This window comes from Callithrix jacchus, chromosome 6 (genome assembly GCF_049354715.1).
Source record: "Callithrix jacchus isolate 240 chromosome 6, calJac240_pri, whole genome shotgun sequence".
NCBI classification, from domain to species: Eukaryota; Metazoa; Chordata; class Mammalia; order Primates; family Cebidae; genus Callithrix; species Callithrix jacchus.
Genome location: NC_133507.1, coordinates 19,065,729 through 19,082,890, shown reverse-complemented (window position 1 = coordinate 19,082,890; position 17,162 = coordinate 19,065,729). Strand labels below are relative to the sequence as shown.

Below are 17,162 nucleotides of genomic sequence, written 5' to 3'. Positions count from 1 at the left end.
GGCCCCTTTAAATCCCGCCCGGGAACGCCCGGGGCCCGGCCGCGTCCTTCCCGGATCCACCGGCTGGAGATTGCGTTCCCCGCGCGTCCCGCAACCTTTCCCGCGCCGGCTGTGTGGCGGGTGCCCGGGTGGTCGCGAGAATGAGCCGCATCTACCAGGACGGCGCGCTCCGGAACAAGGCGGTGCAGAGCGCGCGGCTGCCGGGGGCCTGGGACCCCGCCGCCTACCAGGGGTAGGCCTGGGCGCGCGGCTCGGGTCGGCTTCCCCCGCCCGGGCTCGAACCCGCGCTAGATTAGGGGGGCGGGATGTGGGTGGAGGAAAACGGGGGTCCCCGGGGTTGCCTCTCCGCCTCCAGCCCGCTCTTCCTGCGCCTCTCCCGGCGCCCGCCCTGCGACCCGAGGACACAGATCGGCTTAAGCTTCCCGCCTGTCGCCTGCCCTCAGGAGAGGGTCCGACCCCCACAGGGGACTCCCGAGGCTGTGCGTCGCTTCACGCCGACCTGCGGCCCCACCCACCCCATAACTAGAAACTTCAGCTGCCTCTGCACAGGCTCATGCCTTCCCCAGAAGAGCAGTTGGCGGGGACAGCGGGCGGGCTGGTGGAGAGCAGGGCCTGCCTGGGTGAGGAAGATTTGGAGAGCCAGGCCCTGCCGTCACAGGGTTAAGAGGCCGAACGGACCATTCCATTTACACCTGCACTAAAGAATTGTGCTAAGTGAAATAAGCCAGACAAATGCTGTGTGATCTCCTATGTGGAATCTGAAAGGGTTGAACCATAGAAACAGCAGAACAGGGCTGGGCGCGGCGGCTCAAGCCTGTAATCCCAGCACTTTGGGAGGCCGAGGTGGGTAGATCACGAGGTCAAGAGATCGAGACCATCCTGGTCAACATGGTGAAACCCCGTCTCTACTAAAAATACAAAAAATTAGCTGGGCATAGTGGCACGTGCCTGTAATCCCAGCTACTCAGGAGGCTGAGGCAGGAGAATTGCCTGAACCCAGGAGGCGGAGGTTGCGGTGAGCTGAGATGGCGCCATTGCACTCCAGCCTGGGTAAGAAGAGCGAAATTCCGTCTCAAAAAAGAAAAAAAGAAACAGCAGAACAGGCCAGGAGGTGGCTCACGCCCATCATCCCAGCACTTTGGGAGGCTGAGGCAGGTGGATCACTTGAGGTCAGGAGTTTGAAATAAGCCTGGCCCATGGGGAGACAAACAGCTGCCTTGCTTGGCTCCTCTGATGAGGACATAAGGTCATGTATGTGAAGGTGTTTTGGAAGCTGTTAAGTGCTTACTAATATCAAATATTTTACTTATTTCATTTGTTTGTTTTTTGAGACAGGGTTTCACTATGTTGGCCAGGCTGGTCTGGAATTCTTGACCTTGTGATCCGCCCGCCTCAGCCTCCCAAAGTGCTGTGATTACAGGCGTGAGCCACCACACCCAGCTGATTTTACTTTTTTATTAGGCCACATGTGCAGGGAGGTATCTAAGCCGAAATACATTATTTGCCACTTGTTTTTAAACATTCTCATATTCCTGTTCTCATTCATAGCCATGTGATCATTAACGGGAGGAGATGGTTAATGGTGAAATGGTTATTGGTGAAACCTCGTCTTGACTAAAAATACAAAAATTAGCAGGGGGTGGTGGCGGGCACCTGTAATCCCAGCTATTTGGGAGGCTGAAGCACAAGAACTGCATGAAGCTGGGAGGTGGAGGTTGCAGTGAGCCGAGATCATGCCATTGTACTCCAGCCTGGGTAACTGAGATTCTGTCAAAAGAAAAGTAGAGCAGTGAACAGTGATTGCCAGGGAATAGTGGATGGGGGTGTGGGTGGGGAAATGATCAAAGGCACAAACTTTCAGTTATAGAATAAATAATTTCTGGGGATCTAATGTACAGCATGGGGTCTGGCAGGTGTTCATTAATTTGTGGTAACCATTACATAGTATGTACTTAAATCATCACCTTCTGCACCCTGAATACATACAGTCTTGATTTGTCAGTTAAATATGTAGAAAAGGGCCAGGTGCGGTGGCTCACGCCTATAATCCCAGCACTTTGGGAGGCCAAGGTGGGTGGATCACGAGGTCAAGAGATCGAGACTATCCTGGTCAACGAGGTGAAACCCCGTCTCTACTAAAAATAGAAAATTAGCTGGTTATGGTGGTGCACGCCTGTAGTCCCAGCTACTCAAGAGGCTGAGGCAGGAGAATTGCTTGAACCCAGAAGGCGGAGGTTGCAGTGAGCCGAGATGGTGCCATTGCACTCCAGTCTGGGTAACAAAAGCAAAACTCCATCTCAAAAAAAAAAAAAAAAAATGTAGAAAAATAATTGCCAGTGGTGGGGATGTGTTGGATAGAGACAGTTTCCGTGGAGTTTTCCCTTCCCCTTTCATCCCTCTTTCACTGTCATCTCCAGCTGCCCCCACCCTTCTCCCATTTCTGTGGATGCAAAAGAGGAAGGATTCAGGTTCTGCCTTTATGAAAGCCAGCGTCAGGAAGCCAGGGGTCCGCCTCCCCTCGGTGAGGACCGTGTGATCTTGAGCTAGTCCCACACTTCTGAGTTTTGGTTTCTTCACCTCTCAGCAATAACCATTTCCTCAGGTTAATGACCACATGGATATTTAATATGAGAATGTTTAAAAACAGGTGGAAAGGGAAAATAATTATGCAGCTTAGATACATCCCTTGGCGTTTGGCCTAATAAAAAGGTAAAATCTTTGATATTAGTAAGCACTTAATAGCTTCAAAAAAACCCTCACATACATGGTCTTATGTCCTCATTAGAGGAGCCAAACGAGGCGGCTGTTTGTCTCCCCGTTTTATAGATGAGACTGAGGCTCTGGTTCCAGGAACTCCCAGTGGCCATGTAGGAGGGTCCATAGCTTGATTGTAGGGCAGCCCGACAAGGTTCCTCCTGGCATCTGGGCAGTATGCCAGCCTTTGGGACCCTTGCAGGGTTGGAGGCCCCTACATAGGAAGCAGAGGGACAGGAGGCTCAGTACCCAGCCTGCTGAGGACTGGGTGAATAGGACACAGGTGAGACTTGCTGAGAACTGACAGAACCAGCTCTCCCTTTCTTTCCATCCCCAGGGGAAATGGTGTGCTGCTGGAGGGAGAGCTGATAGATGTCTCTCGGCATAGCATCTCGGATGCCCATGGCAGGAAGGTGAGGATGCCTCTTTGGTGCTAGCTGGGGGGCACGGACTTCACTGTTGTCACCCACTGTGGCCTCTCCTTCTGCCCAACTCCTTCAGTGCCATGACTTGGGATCTAGCTCCTTTCTTGATGGGCTTAGAAAGCAAGTAGGAAGTAGGTCAGGAGATTGACAGCTACATGGGACCACCAGCTGGAAGGAGAATGGTTTAAGGCTGCGTTGGGCAGTAGACAGGCGGGAGGGTCTGTGTTCTTGCCAGGAGAGCCTGGCTCATGGCTGAGAAGGCAGACCAGGCCCTCAACCCCGATCTCACCTGATTGTCACCTCTGGCACTGTCTGGGCTTCCATTTCCATGTTGATGTCCTGGCTGCCTTTGCCCTCTCGGCCTCCTGGATCCTGCCCTGTATGGCCACCCCATCTCAGGTGTCTTTGGGTACATCTGTCATTCACCATTGGCTACTAGCCTGTGTCTTTTTTCTGAGCACTAGTTCTGACTTTCCACTCCTCTTTCAAAAAGCCCCACCTAGATGTGCTGACCACCTTATCTCCTCGGTCTCTATAATTGAGTTTGGTCTCTAAAAATGCCCTCTCCAGTAGACCAGGGGCTGGTGCTACATGGAGCCTGCATGTCCCTCCTGTACCCTACAGGAGCAGCCTCGGCCCCCAGCTCAGCACTGTTCTGATGTCAGGAGGTATTTTGCTGCACCTTCCCTCCTTAGCACACAGTCAGCAGGTGGGAACACCCATCAGAGCCCCAAGCCAGCCTGCCCAGGAGAGCCCAGCAGTGTTCCCATGCTGATGTGGGGCTCACTTGCCTCTGCTGCCCTCAGGCAGGCCCTTCTCCCAGCTCCGCTTCAAACTTGCCTCCCTTAGTTCCATTCCTGGTGATGGTGCACTTGCCCTCCCAGCCACCAGGCTGCGAACCCTCACTGTCTCCTCCCCAGGTAAGCAGTGCCAGGTCCTGCCGGGCTCCTCCCCTTCCTTTCTTCCCCTCCTCACCTTCCCTTCCTCTGTCCATGGCGGCTCACCTTAGAGGGGCCCTCAGCCTGTCCTGATGACACCTTGCTCCTGTCCCCCTGCCTTCTGGCTGTCCCCAGAGCTCATCCCTGCCCTGTTGCTAACAGGACAAATGTCTTTCCAGAAAGACATCTCTGAGGGTCTCGCTGTTGCTCAGAAACCTTTCAGGATTCCTTGTCCACTAGATAAAATCTAAACTCCGAATGCCAACTCAAGACCCATCCCGAACAGAGCCCACTTGCTTTCCCAGCCTGGGTTCTCAGAAGGCCTCTGGATGCCCTGCATGGCTCAAGCATGCACAGGGAACTCTTGACTTCTATTTTCTATACTGTCCCAGGCTTTTAATATTCTTCCACAGCTTCTTCTTCCACGGTTGCTGACTTCCCCACCCTCCCAGACTTCACCTTTCTTGATTCTACCAGGAAGTGGCCTCCTGTTCTGCAGGCCGTGGGAGTGTTTCACCCACCTGCCTTGAACAGATGGCAAACAGCATTTACAGCACACTCATGCTTGGCACTGTGCTTGCCCCTCTGTTATCTCCTTGAACCCTCATAATATCTTTTTTTTTTTTTTTTTTTGAGATGGAGTCTCAGTCTGTCACCCAGGCTGGAGAGCAGTGACACGATCTAGGCTCACTGCAACCTCCACCTCCAGGGCTCAAGTGATTCTCCTGAGTCAGCCAACCGAGTAGCTGGAATTACAGGCATGTGCTGCCACCCCCAGCTAATTTTTTGTATTTTTAGTAGAGACCAGGTTTCACCATGTTGGCCAGGGTGGTCTCAGTCTCCTGATATCATGATCCTCCCCTCGGCCTCCCAAAGTGCTGGGATTACAGGTGTGAGCCACCGGTGTCACACCTGGCCAAACCCCCATAATATTCTTAACCACAGATATCATGTTATCTCCATGTGGCGGGGAAACTGAGTGGTTTGTCCCAGGCACTGCATCTGTTGGAAGGTGCAGAGTGGCTACCCTCACCCAGGGCTCCTTCTCAGTGCCCACCTCAGCAGTGCCCATTCCTGCTTCATGGTATTTGGGGTCCTCTGGCTTGGGTTATGGTTTTTGTTTTGTTTTGTTTGAGATACAGTCCAGCTCTGTCACCCAGGCTGGAGTGCAGTGGTGCGATCTCGGCTCACTGCAACCTCCACCTCCCGGGTTCAAGCAATTCTCCTGCCTCAACCTCCCAAGTAGCGGGGATTATAGGCGTACACCACCATGCCCAGCTAATTTTTTTTTTTTTTGAGACGGAGTTTCGCTGTTGTTACCCAGACTGGAGTGCAATCGCACAATCTCGGCTCACCGCACCCTCCGCCTCCTCGGTTCAAGCAATTCTCCTGCCTTAGCCTCCCGAGTAGCTGGGACTACAGGCGCACACTACCATGCCCAGCTAATTTTTGTATTTTTAGTAGAGACGGGGTTTCATCCTGTTGACCAGGATGGTCTCAATCTCTTGACCTCGTGATCCACCCGCCTCAACCTCCCAAAGTGCTGGGATTATAGGCGTGTGCCACCGTGCCCAGCCAATTTTTTATATTTTTGATAGAGACAGGGTTTCACCATGTTGGCCAGGTTGTTCTCAAACTCCTTACCTCAAGTGACCCACCCTCCTTGGTCCCCCAAAGTGCTGGGATTACACACATGAGCCACCATGCCCGGCTGAGTTACGGTTTTCTGTACATAGTTTTTGTCTGGCTGTGTAGAAGCCCTGGCTTGCCCTGTTAGGAACTTTCAGCACGGCGCATTCTGTGTGGCAGGTGCTCCTGTGAACGCATGAATGAATAAATGTTTGGGTGGGGGTATGTGCCCAGCTTGACTATCTTTTGGCACTGAGGACAGCATCCAGGGTAGATGTGAGGTTGGGGTTGCAGCCAGAGGCCAGAGTGTGTGTTGTGGGATGAGGCCACTTCCCACTCTCTGTCTGCCTGGCCCCAGGAGCGCTACTACATACTGTATATCCGGCCCAGTCACATCCATCACCGTCAATTCGACGCCAAGGGAAATGAAATCGAGCCCAACTTCAGCGCCACCAGGAAAGTGAACACGGGCTTCCTTATGTCTTCCTACAGTAGGTATCCTCTGCCCTCCCTCCCTCCCTTCCTCCTTCAGGGCCCTCCCAAAACGTGGTAGTCTCATGAACCTCCTGGTTCCTGGAAAGTATCTTCGCAGTGTGCTTGGCCTTGAAGCCCAAGTGTCTGGCCTGAGGCTTCCCCACCCACCCCTGGGGCTGCACCTCTTCCAGCCTCCCATTCACTCTGAGGATCCCTGCCCTCCCCTCAGTCCCAGGGACCAGGCTGGCCTTCCCACCCTGTGGCATTTCCTGTGTCTGACAGAATCCCCCACAAACCTGGCTTTGGGCTCCACCTGCCTTTGTGCCGAGTGCAGGCCAGGCCTCAGCGGTCTCCGTTTTCCTGCCTGAATCCTCATTTGGTTCTGGGGTTCTGTCTTAGGCCGCGTGTGCTGTACAACAAAATACCTTCGGCCGGGTAACGTATAAACAACAGAAATGTGTTTTATTTTAACTTTTAAAATTTTGATTTATCTGTGCATTATTAGTGGCTGGGTTTTGCTGTGTAGCCCAGGCTGGAGCGTCATGGCTATTCTCGGGTTCAATCATAGGACACTACAGTCTTCAAGTGATCCTCCTGCCCCAGCCTCCAGAATAGCTGGGACTGTAGGTGTGTGCCACCACACCTGCTTGACAACAAAAATGTCTTGCTTACAGCTCTGGAGGTAGGGAAATCCAGGGTCAAGGTCCAGCAGATTGGGTGTCTGGTGAGGGCTGGCTTCGTGCTTCTAAGATAGTGCGCTTGTGCTGTGTCCTCAAATGGCAAAAGGCGAGGCAGCGCTCTCTTCAGCCTCTTCTGCAAAGGCACTCATCCCACTCACATGCCATGACTCCTGAAGGTCTACCTCTTAATACTATCACATTCGTGATGACGTTTCAACATATGGTTTTTTTTCTTTTTCCTTTTTTTTTTGAGACAGTCACGTTCTGTCACCCAGGCTGGAGTGCAGTGGTACAATCTCAGCTCACTGCAACCTTCACCTCCTGGGTTCAAGCTATTCGTACCTCACCCTTCTGAGCAGCTGGGTTTACAGGCATCTACCACCATGCCTTGCTCATTTTTGTAGTTTTAATAGAGACAGGTTTTGCCATGTTGGCCAGGCTGGTCTCAAACTCCTGACCTCAAGTGGTCCACCCACCTTGGCCTCCCAAAGTGCTGGGATTACAGATATGAGCCACCGCACCTGGCCATGAATTTTTTTCTTTTTTTAAATTTTAGGCATGTGTGTTGTGAGGCATCTATATCATGTGCCAGCCCTTGTGCCACATGCAGAGGGGTCAGGGATGACCAAGACCCGGTTGTATGCCTGAGATGTTCTTAATCTGGTAGAGGAGATGGACAGGCCTGGGGCTGGGTCCTGGGAAGGGCACTGAGTCCAGGAAGGCAGGGCTGGGGACACCCTGGAGCGGGGAATGCCAGTACTGGGTCCTAAAAGATAAGCAGAGGCCAGCCCAGTGCCAGGCATTTGCAGCCCATTTCAGAGGCAGCAGGTGCCCAAGGCCTGGAAGTTTCAGGATTCCTGACCCAGGTATGAGAAGCCATGCAGGGCGGGCAGCAGGAGGGGCGGCTCTGAGGAGCACAGCCCTCACCAAGGTGCAGGGGCAGGCCTGAGGAGCGCAGCCCTCACCAAGGGTGCAGCAGAGACCTGTAGTGTGCAGTTTCAAGTAGGCAGGTGATGTGATCAGGTCTGTGTTTGAAAATCTCCGGGGAGGTAAATAGCCCGGAGCCCAGTGGGGTCTGTGGAGAAGCTGTGATGTTCACCTAGGACAGAGATAAGAAGGCTGGGATTGGCTGGGCGCTGTGACTCACACTTGTAATGCTAACACTTTGGGAGGCCGAGGTGGGTGGATCACGAGATCAGGAGTTCAAGACCAGCCTGGCCAACATGGTGAAACCCCATCTCTACTAAAAATACCAAAAAATTAGCCAGGCATGCTAGCGCATGCCTATAGTCCCAACTATTCAGGAGGCTGGGGCAGAGGAATCACTTGAATTCAAGAGGCGGAGGTTGCAGTGAGCCAAGATCGTGCCACTGCACTCCAGCCTAGGTCACAGAGAGAGACTGTCTCAAGCAAAGAAAAAAGAAGGCCGGGATTAAGGACCCGTCCGTGGGGGTGCTGAGCCTGGAGCAGCTCAAGCTAGAGGAGGCACAGTGGCCTCCATGTTGGCTTAGCTATTGAGGGAGGGAGAGAAGAAAGGAGTCGTGATGACGCCAGGGCTTGGGCATGGGTGCCAGGCTCAGGGGAATGGAGGAGCGAGAAGTTTGCTGGGAGGAGGTCTGTCTGGAACACACTGAGTTTGAGTTGCCAGAGCACTGCTGGGTAGAGGTCCTCTGAGGACTCGGGACAGTTCTGGAACTTGGGGAGAGAACTGGGCTGCAGCACTTTGGGAGTGTTGAAGCTATGGAAGTGGACCAGGTGACCCAGGAGGAGAAAACCAGTGGGCCCAGGAGGCTGTCGTGGGAAACTGCAACCATAGGAGGTGGATAGAGAAGGAAGAACAGGAGATGGAGCAACTGAAAGATCCGAGGGATGGGGAAGGTGTCATGTCTCTGGCAAAGCCAAGGGGAACAGGTGTGCAGAGTTAGCATGGGGTCAGGTACTGCCCAAGAGTTAGTCAGGTCTGATATACGGAGCATCTAAGAGATATGCAGGGAAAGAACTCACCAGTGACTCTGGTGGGGTAGACAGGGTCTGGAGCAGCAGGTGTCAAAGCCAGAACACAGGAAGGCCTTGAGGAAGGGTCAAGGAGTGGGGAGTGAGAGACAGGTCCTCAGGAGGAGAGGGGGTCTGCAGCCCAGGCAGGGGAGCTGGCTTGAGACAGAGAGGCCTCCTATTCTTTGAGACAGAAGGAGATGTTTTGTGTGGTCAGAAGTGAGTTGACGGCTAGGCGTGGTGACTCATGCCTGTAACCCCAGCACTTTGGGAGGCAGAGGCTGGTGGATCACTTGAGATCATGAGTTCGAGACCAGCCTGGCCAACATGGTGAAACCCCGTCTCTACTAAAAATACAAAAATTAGCTGGGCATGGTGGTGTGCACCTGCAGTCCTAGCTACTTGGGAGGCTGAGAAAGGAGAATCACTCAAACCCAGGAGGTGGAGGTTGCAATGAGCCAAGATCACACCACTGCACTTCAGCCTGGCAACAGAGCAAGACTCTGTCTCAAAAAAAAAAAAAAAAAAAATGAGTTGACAGGTAGGTGGTGTTAGGGAAGTGAGGGCCCCACTTGATGGCTTCTGTTATCTTGCAAAGAAGGTGAGATGCTTTGGCTAGGGGTGTCCGGGTGGAGGACTGAGGAGAATGGGGCAGCCATCTGTGCAGTCCCAGAAGGCATCCCTGGCAGAGGTGGGCTGAGGTTGTACACCATGAATGGAATGTGCTCCTTGAAATGTGTTCATGGGTTGGCTGGGGTGTTCTCCAGCGAGGTGTGGCCAGATGGGCTTGGCATGGCGCGAGCAGCCTGTGGGATGAGCCCGGGGTTGCTGTGCTGGGGTGTGGCCTTGTGAACACCCAGCCCTGTGAGGCTGGGCCCACAGTCCAGGGGTGCCCCTCCCCTAATCCAGCACCTGGATTTAGGGCTCCTTCCTCAGCCCATGAACTCTGTCAGCGCCAGCAGAGAGGAGGGGGACTACCAGAGTTTACTTCTGCTTCCGGCAGACCCCACCCCAGCCAGGGAGACCCTGAGCGCCTGGAAAGAACCCTGCCTGGCCACGGGGGTCTCAGTGAGAAGGTGGAATCGTGTTTGGGTGCTTTGAATCCTGCCTCCTGTACTACCGTGTGACCTCGAGCTAATGACTGAACCTCTCTAAGCCCTGGTTTTCTCATCTGTAACATGGGAATAGTGAAAACATGTGAATGCCCACCAAGGGTTCCACATGCCAGGTGCTATGCTGTGTGCTTTACCTCCTTTATACGTCATGTCGGTCCTGTCAGGTAGAGATTGATTTTACCCTATTTTCAGGTACAGAGAGGTGATGTAACTTGTCCGAGTTATTGGCCAGGCTGCCTGGCCCAGCCCACGCCTGCCTGCCTCTGCTGTGGAGTTCCTGGATGAGGACTCGCAGAACGGGCACCGAGTCCCAGCCTCTGGGTGACTGATCCTGGAAACACTCAGCTCTCACCTGGCTCCTAAGGGGCCCTGTGGAAGTGCTTCCTGCCATGGTGATAATGACCCTCCCGCGATCTGTCCCTGCAGAGGTAGAAGCCAAAGGGGACACCGACAGGCTCACGCCCGAGGCACTGAAGCAGCTGGTCAACAAGCCAGAGCTGCTGGCGCTGACAGAGCGCCTTACCCCCGACCACACAGTGGCGTTCTGGATGCCGGAGTCAGAGATGGAGGCAATTGAGCTCGAGCTGGGGACCGGGGTGAGGCTGAAGACGCGGGGTGATGGTCCCTTCCTGGGTGAGCAGCGCAACCCTCACTCTGGCCTGCCATTCCTGAGTGGCTCATGAGGGCTCTCAGCCTCCTTCTGCTTAGAGCTCATGGGACAGGCAAGCACTGGCCTCCATGGGGACATGACCAAGCCCTTGAAATTGACTCCTAAATCCCTGCACAAGTGCCCTGGGGCCATTAGGCCTGACACCTTGGGTCCTGATGTGCCACCCAATCCCACAGTGTCTGTAAGTGACCTCTCCCCACCATACCTTGGGAGTCTCACTGGGTCCCCTAGGGCCTCAATGGCCATGTGTAGGCCTGGAGGAAGCAGTGGTTTAACCCAGGCCTAGGGGACCCACCAGAATGGGCCCAGCCCTCACTGTTTCCCCCACAGGGACAGAGGATATTCAACTTCGTCTCTTCTTTCAGAATCTTTGGCCAAACTTGAGGCTGGGACAGTGACCAAGTGTAATTTTGCTGGCGATAGAAAGACAGGGGCGTCCTGGACAGACAACATCATGGCCCAAAAGTGTTCGGAGGGGGCTGCAGTGGAGACCCGAGAGCAGGGGGACGGAGCAGAGGACGAGGAGTGGGTGAGTCAGCGTGGAGGTGCTCCTGGAGTGGGGGTGGTTGAATCTCCTGGCAGGAGGGTGGCACGTGCTGGCTGAGTTTGTGGGGAGGATGAAGAGGCCACGGGATGAATCTTAGCCCCCAGCTTTAGTGGAATTCTGCGAAACTCCTGGGAGTATGTTAGCACCAGGAAAATTCCTTTAAGGTGTGAAGAAAGATGTCCTGGGGCCTTTCTTGAAGTTGGCTCTGAACTAACTGCGTGAAGCCCCAGAGATTCCTGAGTGGTAGGAAGGAGGGGTGCAGAGGCGTATTAATGATGGTCACTGAGTCTCCAAACATTTCCACTTCAGGTGATGCATTGGCCACATTGAGGCAGTTGAGCAGCCGAATGTGTAGCTTCCTCCTTTGATTTGGGCTCCTGGCCTGAAGCATCTGGAGAGTGACTTGGTTCTTCCCGGATGTTCTTTTGCTGAGAGTCCCCTTGTTGATCCTCGGCCTATTCACAATTGCTTTTCTTCTCATTTCTTTTTTTTTTGGAGATGGAGTCTTATTTGGTCACCCTGGCTGGAGCACAGTGGCACGATCATGGCTCACTGCAGCCTCGAACTCTGGGCTCAAGTGATCCTCCCACCTCAGCCTCTCAAGTAGCTGGGACTGTAGGCATGCGCCATCGCACCTGGCTAATTTTTTTATTTTTTGTAGAGACAAGGTCTTGCCATGTTGCCCAGGTTCACAGTTGTTTTTCTGAAGTATATTTTACCCAAAGATTTGAATTGATGTCAAAAGGCCCCAAAATGAACATTTAAAGCAAAGAAGTCACAGAACAATGGGCTATTTAGCTAGGTGATGGAGAAGATGTCTTTTGCCAGAGAAAGCAGGGGCAGGCAGATGAAACTATCTGGATTCCTCCGCTGGGTGTGGTGGGTGGCTCAAGCCTGTAATCCCAGCACTTTGGGAGGCCGAGGTGGGTGGATCGCGAGGTCAAGAGATCGAGACCATCCTGGTCAACAAGGTGAAACCTCGTCTCTACTAAAAATACAAAAAAATTAGCTGGGCATGGTGGTGCGCGCCTGTAGTCCCAGCTACTCAGGAGGCTGAGGCAGGAGAATTGCTTGAACCCAGGAGGCAGAGTTTGCGGTGAGCCAAGATTGCGCCGTTGCACTCCAGCCTGGGTAACAAGAGCGAAACTCTGTCTCAAAAAAAAAGAAAGTGTCTGGATTCCTCTTTGTCTTCATAACGTGAGTCTTGGACAGAAAAACAGTTGCAGCTGAAGGGCCAGCTGTTCTGAGGCGAGACCCAGGCAGGCACTCATGGGCCCCAAAGGCACCACGCAATTGAACCCTTGTTTGTCTGATAACTTGCAGTGACACTTACGACATGTGCTCTCTCCACATCTCTTTACTTTTCCCCTTGGATTTCTCTAGGATGACTGAGGTGAGTGGGACATAAATGCCTCCAGGGCCACCAGCACCTTTGGTAGCATTGTTGAGAATCTCTTCCATGAACTTCTACTCTGGACCTGGCTCTTCTGCACAGCCGCACTGGAATACTCTTTGAACAAGCTCTGCTAGAACCAAACCCATGACCACTGTGTTGGTGATGGGGCCCCATGCTGTGGCTTATGGAGGGCCTGTCCCTGCATGTGAGTCTAGCCTTCCTAGACATTACATGACGACCCTTTAAAAATAAATTAGACTTTGGGAGGCTGAGGTGGGTGGATCACGAGGTCAAGAGATTGAGACCATCCTGGCCAACATGGTGAAACCCCGTCTCTATTAAAAAATACAAAAATTAGCTAGGCGTGGTGGTGCATACCTGTAGTCCCAGCTACTCGGGAGGCTGAGGCAGGAGAATCTCTTGAACCTGGAAGGCGGAGGCTGCAGTGAGCTGAGATTGCGCCACTGCACTCCAGTGCTCCAGCCTGGTAACAGAATGAGACTCTGTCTCAAAAAAAAAAAATTAGAGATGAAGATCTCCCTATGTTGCCCAGGTTCTCCTCAAACTCCTGGACTCAAGCAATCCATCCACCTTGGCCTCCCAAGGTGCTGCGATTATAGGCGTGAGCCACTGCCCCTGGCCTCATGACCACCCTGGCCCTGATGGCAGCCTTATTTTTGAAGGCAGGTGGTGGGAGAGAGCCCGGGCAGCCTGAGAGGAACTGGGCCTGGTCTCGGTGAAGCATGGGGATACCCCTTGTCTAAATGCAGAGTGGCTAAGAGAAGTTAGCAGGGCTCTTCCTCTTTTCTCATTGGTTCCTGCTTTCCTTCCCCACTGCCCCATCCTCAGCGCTCTGTGTTGGAGCCTCTATTATCCTGCCATAAGCCTTCAGGTCCCCTGTACCCTTCCCCCGCGAGTTGCCATTTCTTATTCCCCCACTGATCCCATGTACCTTGGGGGTTCCTGTCATCTGATACCCCTGGCTGCCTTCCTGGTAGATGCCATTCCAGAGAGGCCAACAGCGTTCCCAGGTGTGGCTGGCTGGTCTGCATCGCTCAGACTCACTCTGCCAGGCTGCAGTTATGAGAATACCTTTGTTGTTGTTTTGTATCTGGAGAACTTTTTATGAATGAGTAAATCTTCAGAAAGGAATCCCTCCACCCTGACTGGGTTATTGCCAGGTGTAAACGGTCTTTCAGCTGAGCCATGTTCCTGCGAGAAGGAAGCCATTTCTCTTGGGTCATGAGCATTGCCAGCGTGGGTGGTGACCCACACCCACCCCACACCCAGAGGTCTGTGATGCCTGCAGCTGAAGGAAGGAAGTCATTTTTCTTGGGTCATGAGCACTGCCTGTGTGGCGGTACACCCACAGCCAGGTCTGTGAGAGGCCTGGAGCTGAAGTCTCCATATCATCAGGACTTGGTGGATCCTGCTTGACTTGGGAAAAGAGAAGGTGGTGGTGAACTCATGGAGTCCCTTGAATGTGTCAAAACACAATGCCAGATGATTTCCACGACAATAATGACTCATACTTGTGCTGAGCACTTGGGAGATCTTACTTGTCACAACAGTCCATGAGATACTGATTATTATCCCCATTTTTTCATGAGACGAAAGCTCAGAGCTCTAGGATAGTATAAAGTGACAAGAGGAATTGACACCCAAGCACCCAGATTTCAAAGCCCACATTCTCAACTACTGAACTATTTATATTACAGAGCAGGAAAAGGGTCTCAGAGAGGTTATGCAACCTGCCCAGAGTCACACAGCTAATGAGTAGCAGAATCAAGATTCAAACCCACAGCTGTCAACAGCAAACCCTATGTTCCTTCTGCTGTCCCCTGCTTCCTTGCCCTTCAGAAAGGTCTTGGATACAGGGGCCAGAGGATGTGGTAGCCGCTTCACTGGCGTTCTGTGTCTGAATGGGACTGTCTCTCAGGCAGGCCATGCTGGAGCCTCATCCATGGGTGTGGCCAGGGAGATGGCTGAGCAGAAGGATTGCTGGGGACACTCACGGGGGGTTGAGTCACCCAGTGGGGACATCCTGCTGTCTAAAGCACTGTGGCCAAAGGGTATGGCAAATAAATGGCCAGGACACCATTCCAAACAAAGAGGCCCAGTGTGTCAATAGCAGAGGTACTAAAGCAACAGAAAGGGTGGGGCATCCTGCGGGGGCTTCAGGAAGGAAAGGCCACTCGTGGCTGGAGCTCAGTGAATGGGAGCTGGTGTGTGAGATGAGGCTGGAGAGTGGGCATGGCCTCCTTAGGCGTGGTAAGGAACTGAGGACTATCCTGGAAGCCAGGGATCCCATGGAGAGTGATGAGATCTGATCTGTGTTTCAAAGATTGCTTGGCCGCAGAGTGACTGGAGGCGAGTAGCTGCTTTAGGAGGCGGCTGCCGTTGCCTGGGTGAGAGGCTGGAGGGGTTTGCTTTACAACAGTGGCAGGGGAGATGGACAGAAGTTAATGGTTTGAGGGGCATTCGGGAGCAAAACCAACAGGACTGGGGGGTGATGAGGGGGTCAAACATGATGTCCAGATTCTGGGTGAGTGGCGGTGCTGTGGTGCATAAGCAGTGCTGTTATGGTTCTGGGGGACTTGCTGTTTAGCAGGAGCCCAACCTGTGGCTAGGAGGTATAGAGAACTGAACCCAGCTCCCTTGGGATGGGAAAACCAAGTGGGCTGAGGGTAAGGATAGGGCCCAGAGCAGGGTGCAGTGGCTCATGACTGTAATCCCAGCACTTCAGGAGGCCACAGTGGGTGGATCACTTGAGGTCAGGAGTTCGAAACCAGCTTGGTCAACACAGTGAAACCCCGTCTCTACCAAAAAAATACCAAAATTAGCTGGGCATGGTGGCACGTGCCTGTAGTCCCAGCGACTTGGGAGGCCGAGGCACGAGAATTTCTTGAACCTGGGAGGTGGAAGTTGCAGTGAGCTGAGACTGCCATTGAACTCCAGCCTGGGCGACAGAGTGAGACCCTGTCTCAAAAAGAAAAAAAAAAGAATAGGATCCCAGGCTCAGCAGGTAGGGAAACTGAGGCAAAACCCGATTCCCTAGGACTAGGGACTAGGAGGGAGAAGATGGAATGCCGCTGTGTCTCAGAGGCTCCCTGGGCACCCAGGGCTCATCCTAGCACCCTGATAGAAGACAGTGAACAGCCACACTGTCTCCAGCTCCCCAGCAGATGGTGGGGCCAAAGCCCCTGATTTTCCGCACCTCCTGCCCGGTCAGGACTGACTTAGGCCTGAGGGCAGGCCCAGCCAGGGCAGCCTTCCCAGATACACCTGTGGGGAGCTAAGGAAATAAGGCAGGGCTGAAACCCAGCTTCCAGGGGCCCCCGTGTGGCTGCCAGGGGCAGCTTTCTGGAGCTAGACTGGATCCTATTACTCCCCAGATGAAAAGTTCAAATTCCTTAACACAACTCAGGGCTCATCACGACGACATCACCGCCCGCCTTTCTCTGCTCACTTCCTCCTTATGAGCTCTGGGACAATCCCTCCAGACCAGCCCGAGGGATCTTCCACAGGTTGTTAATAGGACTAGAAACAAAAATGGTGGTGTTCCTATGATCTGATTTGTTGGAACAAACGTAATGTTTCAAACATTTCTGTAGGATTTCTAAGAGCTTTTAATATACTAATGATTACCGTGCCTCTTTAAGGCAGGGTGTGCTTACGTATTGCCCACATTTCTTTGGTCATAGAACCCATTTTTGTGAGGAGCATTTCATGGGACAGCTGTCCCGAGAAACAGTTTGGGAAGGGCAGTGTGGGTCCCATCAAGGGCTGGCTGCTCCCGGAGCAGGCCACTCCCCACTTCCACTGCCTGGCCTGCGCTCTTATTGGGAGGTCCCTTTCCTCTATCTAGCTGAATTTCTTTTCTTCCACCAATGTCCAGCTTGCCTTTCACCGTGGGCCTAAGGATGGAAATTTACAGTTATTTTATATCTTCAAACAGAAACAAGCAAATCCTCTGAGCTTCCATTCATATGGAGGAAAAAAAATTTTTTTTTTTGAGATGGAGTTTCACTCTTGTTGCCCAGGCTGGAGTGCAATGGCTCAATCTCGGCTCACTGCAACCTCTACCTCCTGGGTTCAAGACATTCTCCTGCTTCGGCCTCCCAAGTAGCTGGGATTACAGGCGTGTGCCACCATGCCCAGCTAATTTTGTATTTTTAGTAGAGATGGGGTTTTGCCATGTTGCCTAGGTTGGTCTTGAACTCCTGACCTCAGGTGATCTGCCCCTCCCATTGGCCTCCCAAAGTACTGAGATTATAGGCATGAGCCACCACGCCCAGCCGATATGGGAAAATTTTTGAGGGACTTAACTAATCTCCATAAATAGCAATGCACTTAGGAAATATATTTAAAAGGGAAAAAAAGACTCATAATTTCACTCAGTCATTATTGTAATTTTTAGTGTTTGGGTTTTTTAACATGTAATTTCTATATATAGTTTCGGTTTTTGTAAACCTGCATAGGGGGGTTTCTGGTACAAATGGGAAAACCTGCTAGACAAATTCTAAAAAACCTGTCGTGCTT

At 52.8% G+C, this 17,162-nt stretch overlaps 1 protein-coding gene and 1 non-coding gene across 6 annotated transcripts; one reads left to right on the top strand and one right to left on the bottom strand.

Moving 5' to 3' along the window:
• Window positions 1-37: 37 nt before the first annotated feature.
• ARPIN (actin related protein 2/3 complex inhibitor) lies at window positions 38-13,772 on the top strand. Of its 5 annotated transcripts, none has more exons than XM_078326774.1 (7): window positions 38-232; window positions 3,092-3,167; window positions 4,029-4,099; window positions 6,105-6,237; window positions 10,434-10,640; window positions 11,043-11,206; window positions 12,608-13,772. In XM_078326774.1, the coding sequence occupies exons 3-7, from the start codon at window positions 4,043-4,045 to the stop codon at window positions 12,614-12,616; spliced, it is 570 nt and encodes a 189-aa protein (XP_078182900.1). In that variant the 5' UTR covers window positions 38-232; window positions 3,092-3,167; window positions 4,029-4,042; the 3' UTR covers window positions 12,617-13,772. The 5 variants fall into 5 exon arrangements, with proteins under 5 accessions (XP_078182900.1, XP_078182901.1, XP_008996654.3 ...); XM_078326775.1 differs by having other exon boundaries at window positions 38-1,050; XM_008998406.5 differs by lacking the exon at window positions 4,029-4,099.
• A 3,328-nt stretch (window positions 13,773-17,100) lies between these two features.
• LOC118154987 (U7 small nuclear RNA) lies at window positions 17,101-17,162 on the bottom strand. Its single transcript, XR_004745226.1, has one exon. It is a non-coding gene; the product is annotated as a U7 small nuclear RNA (small nuclear RNA).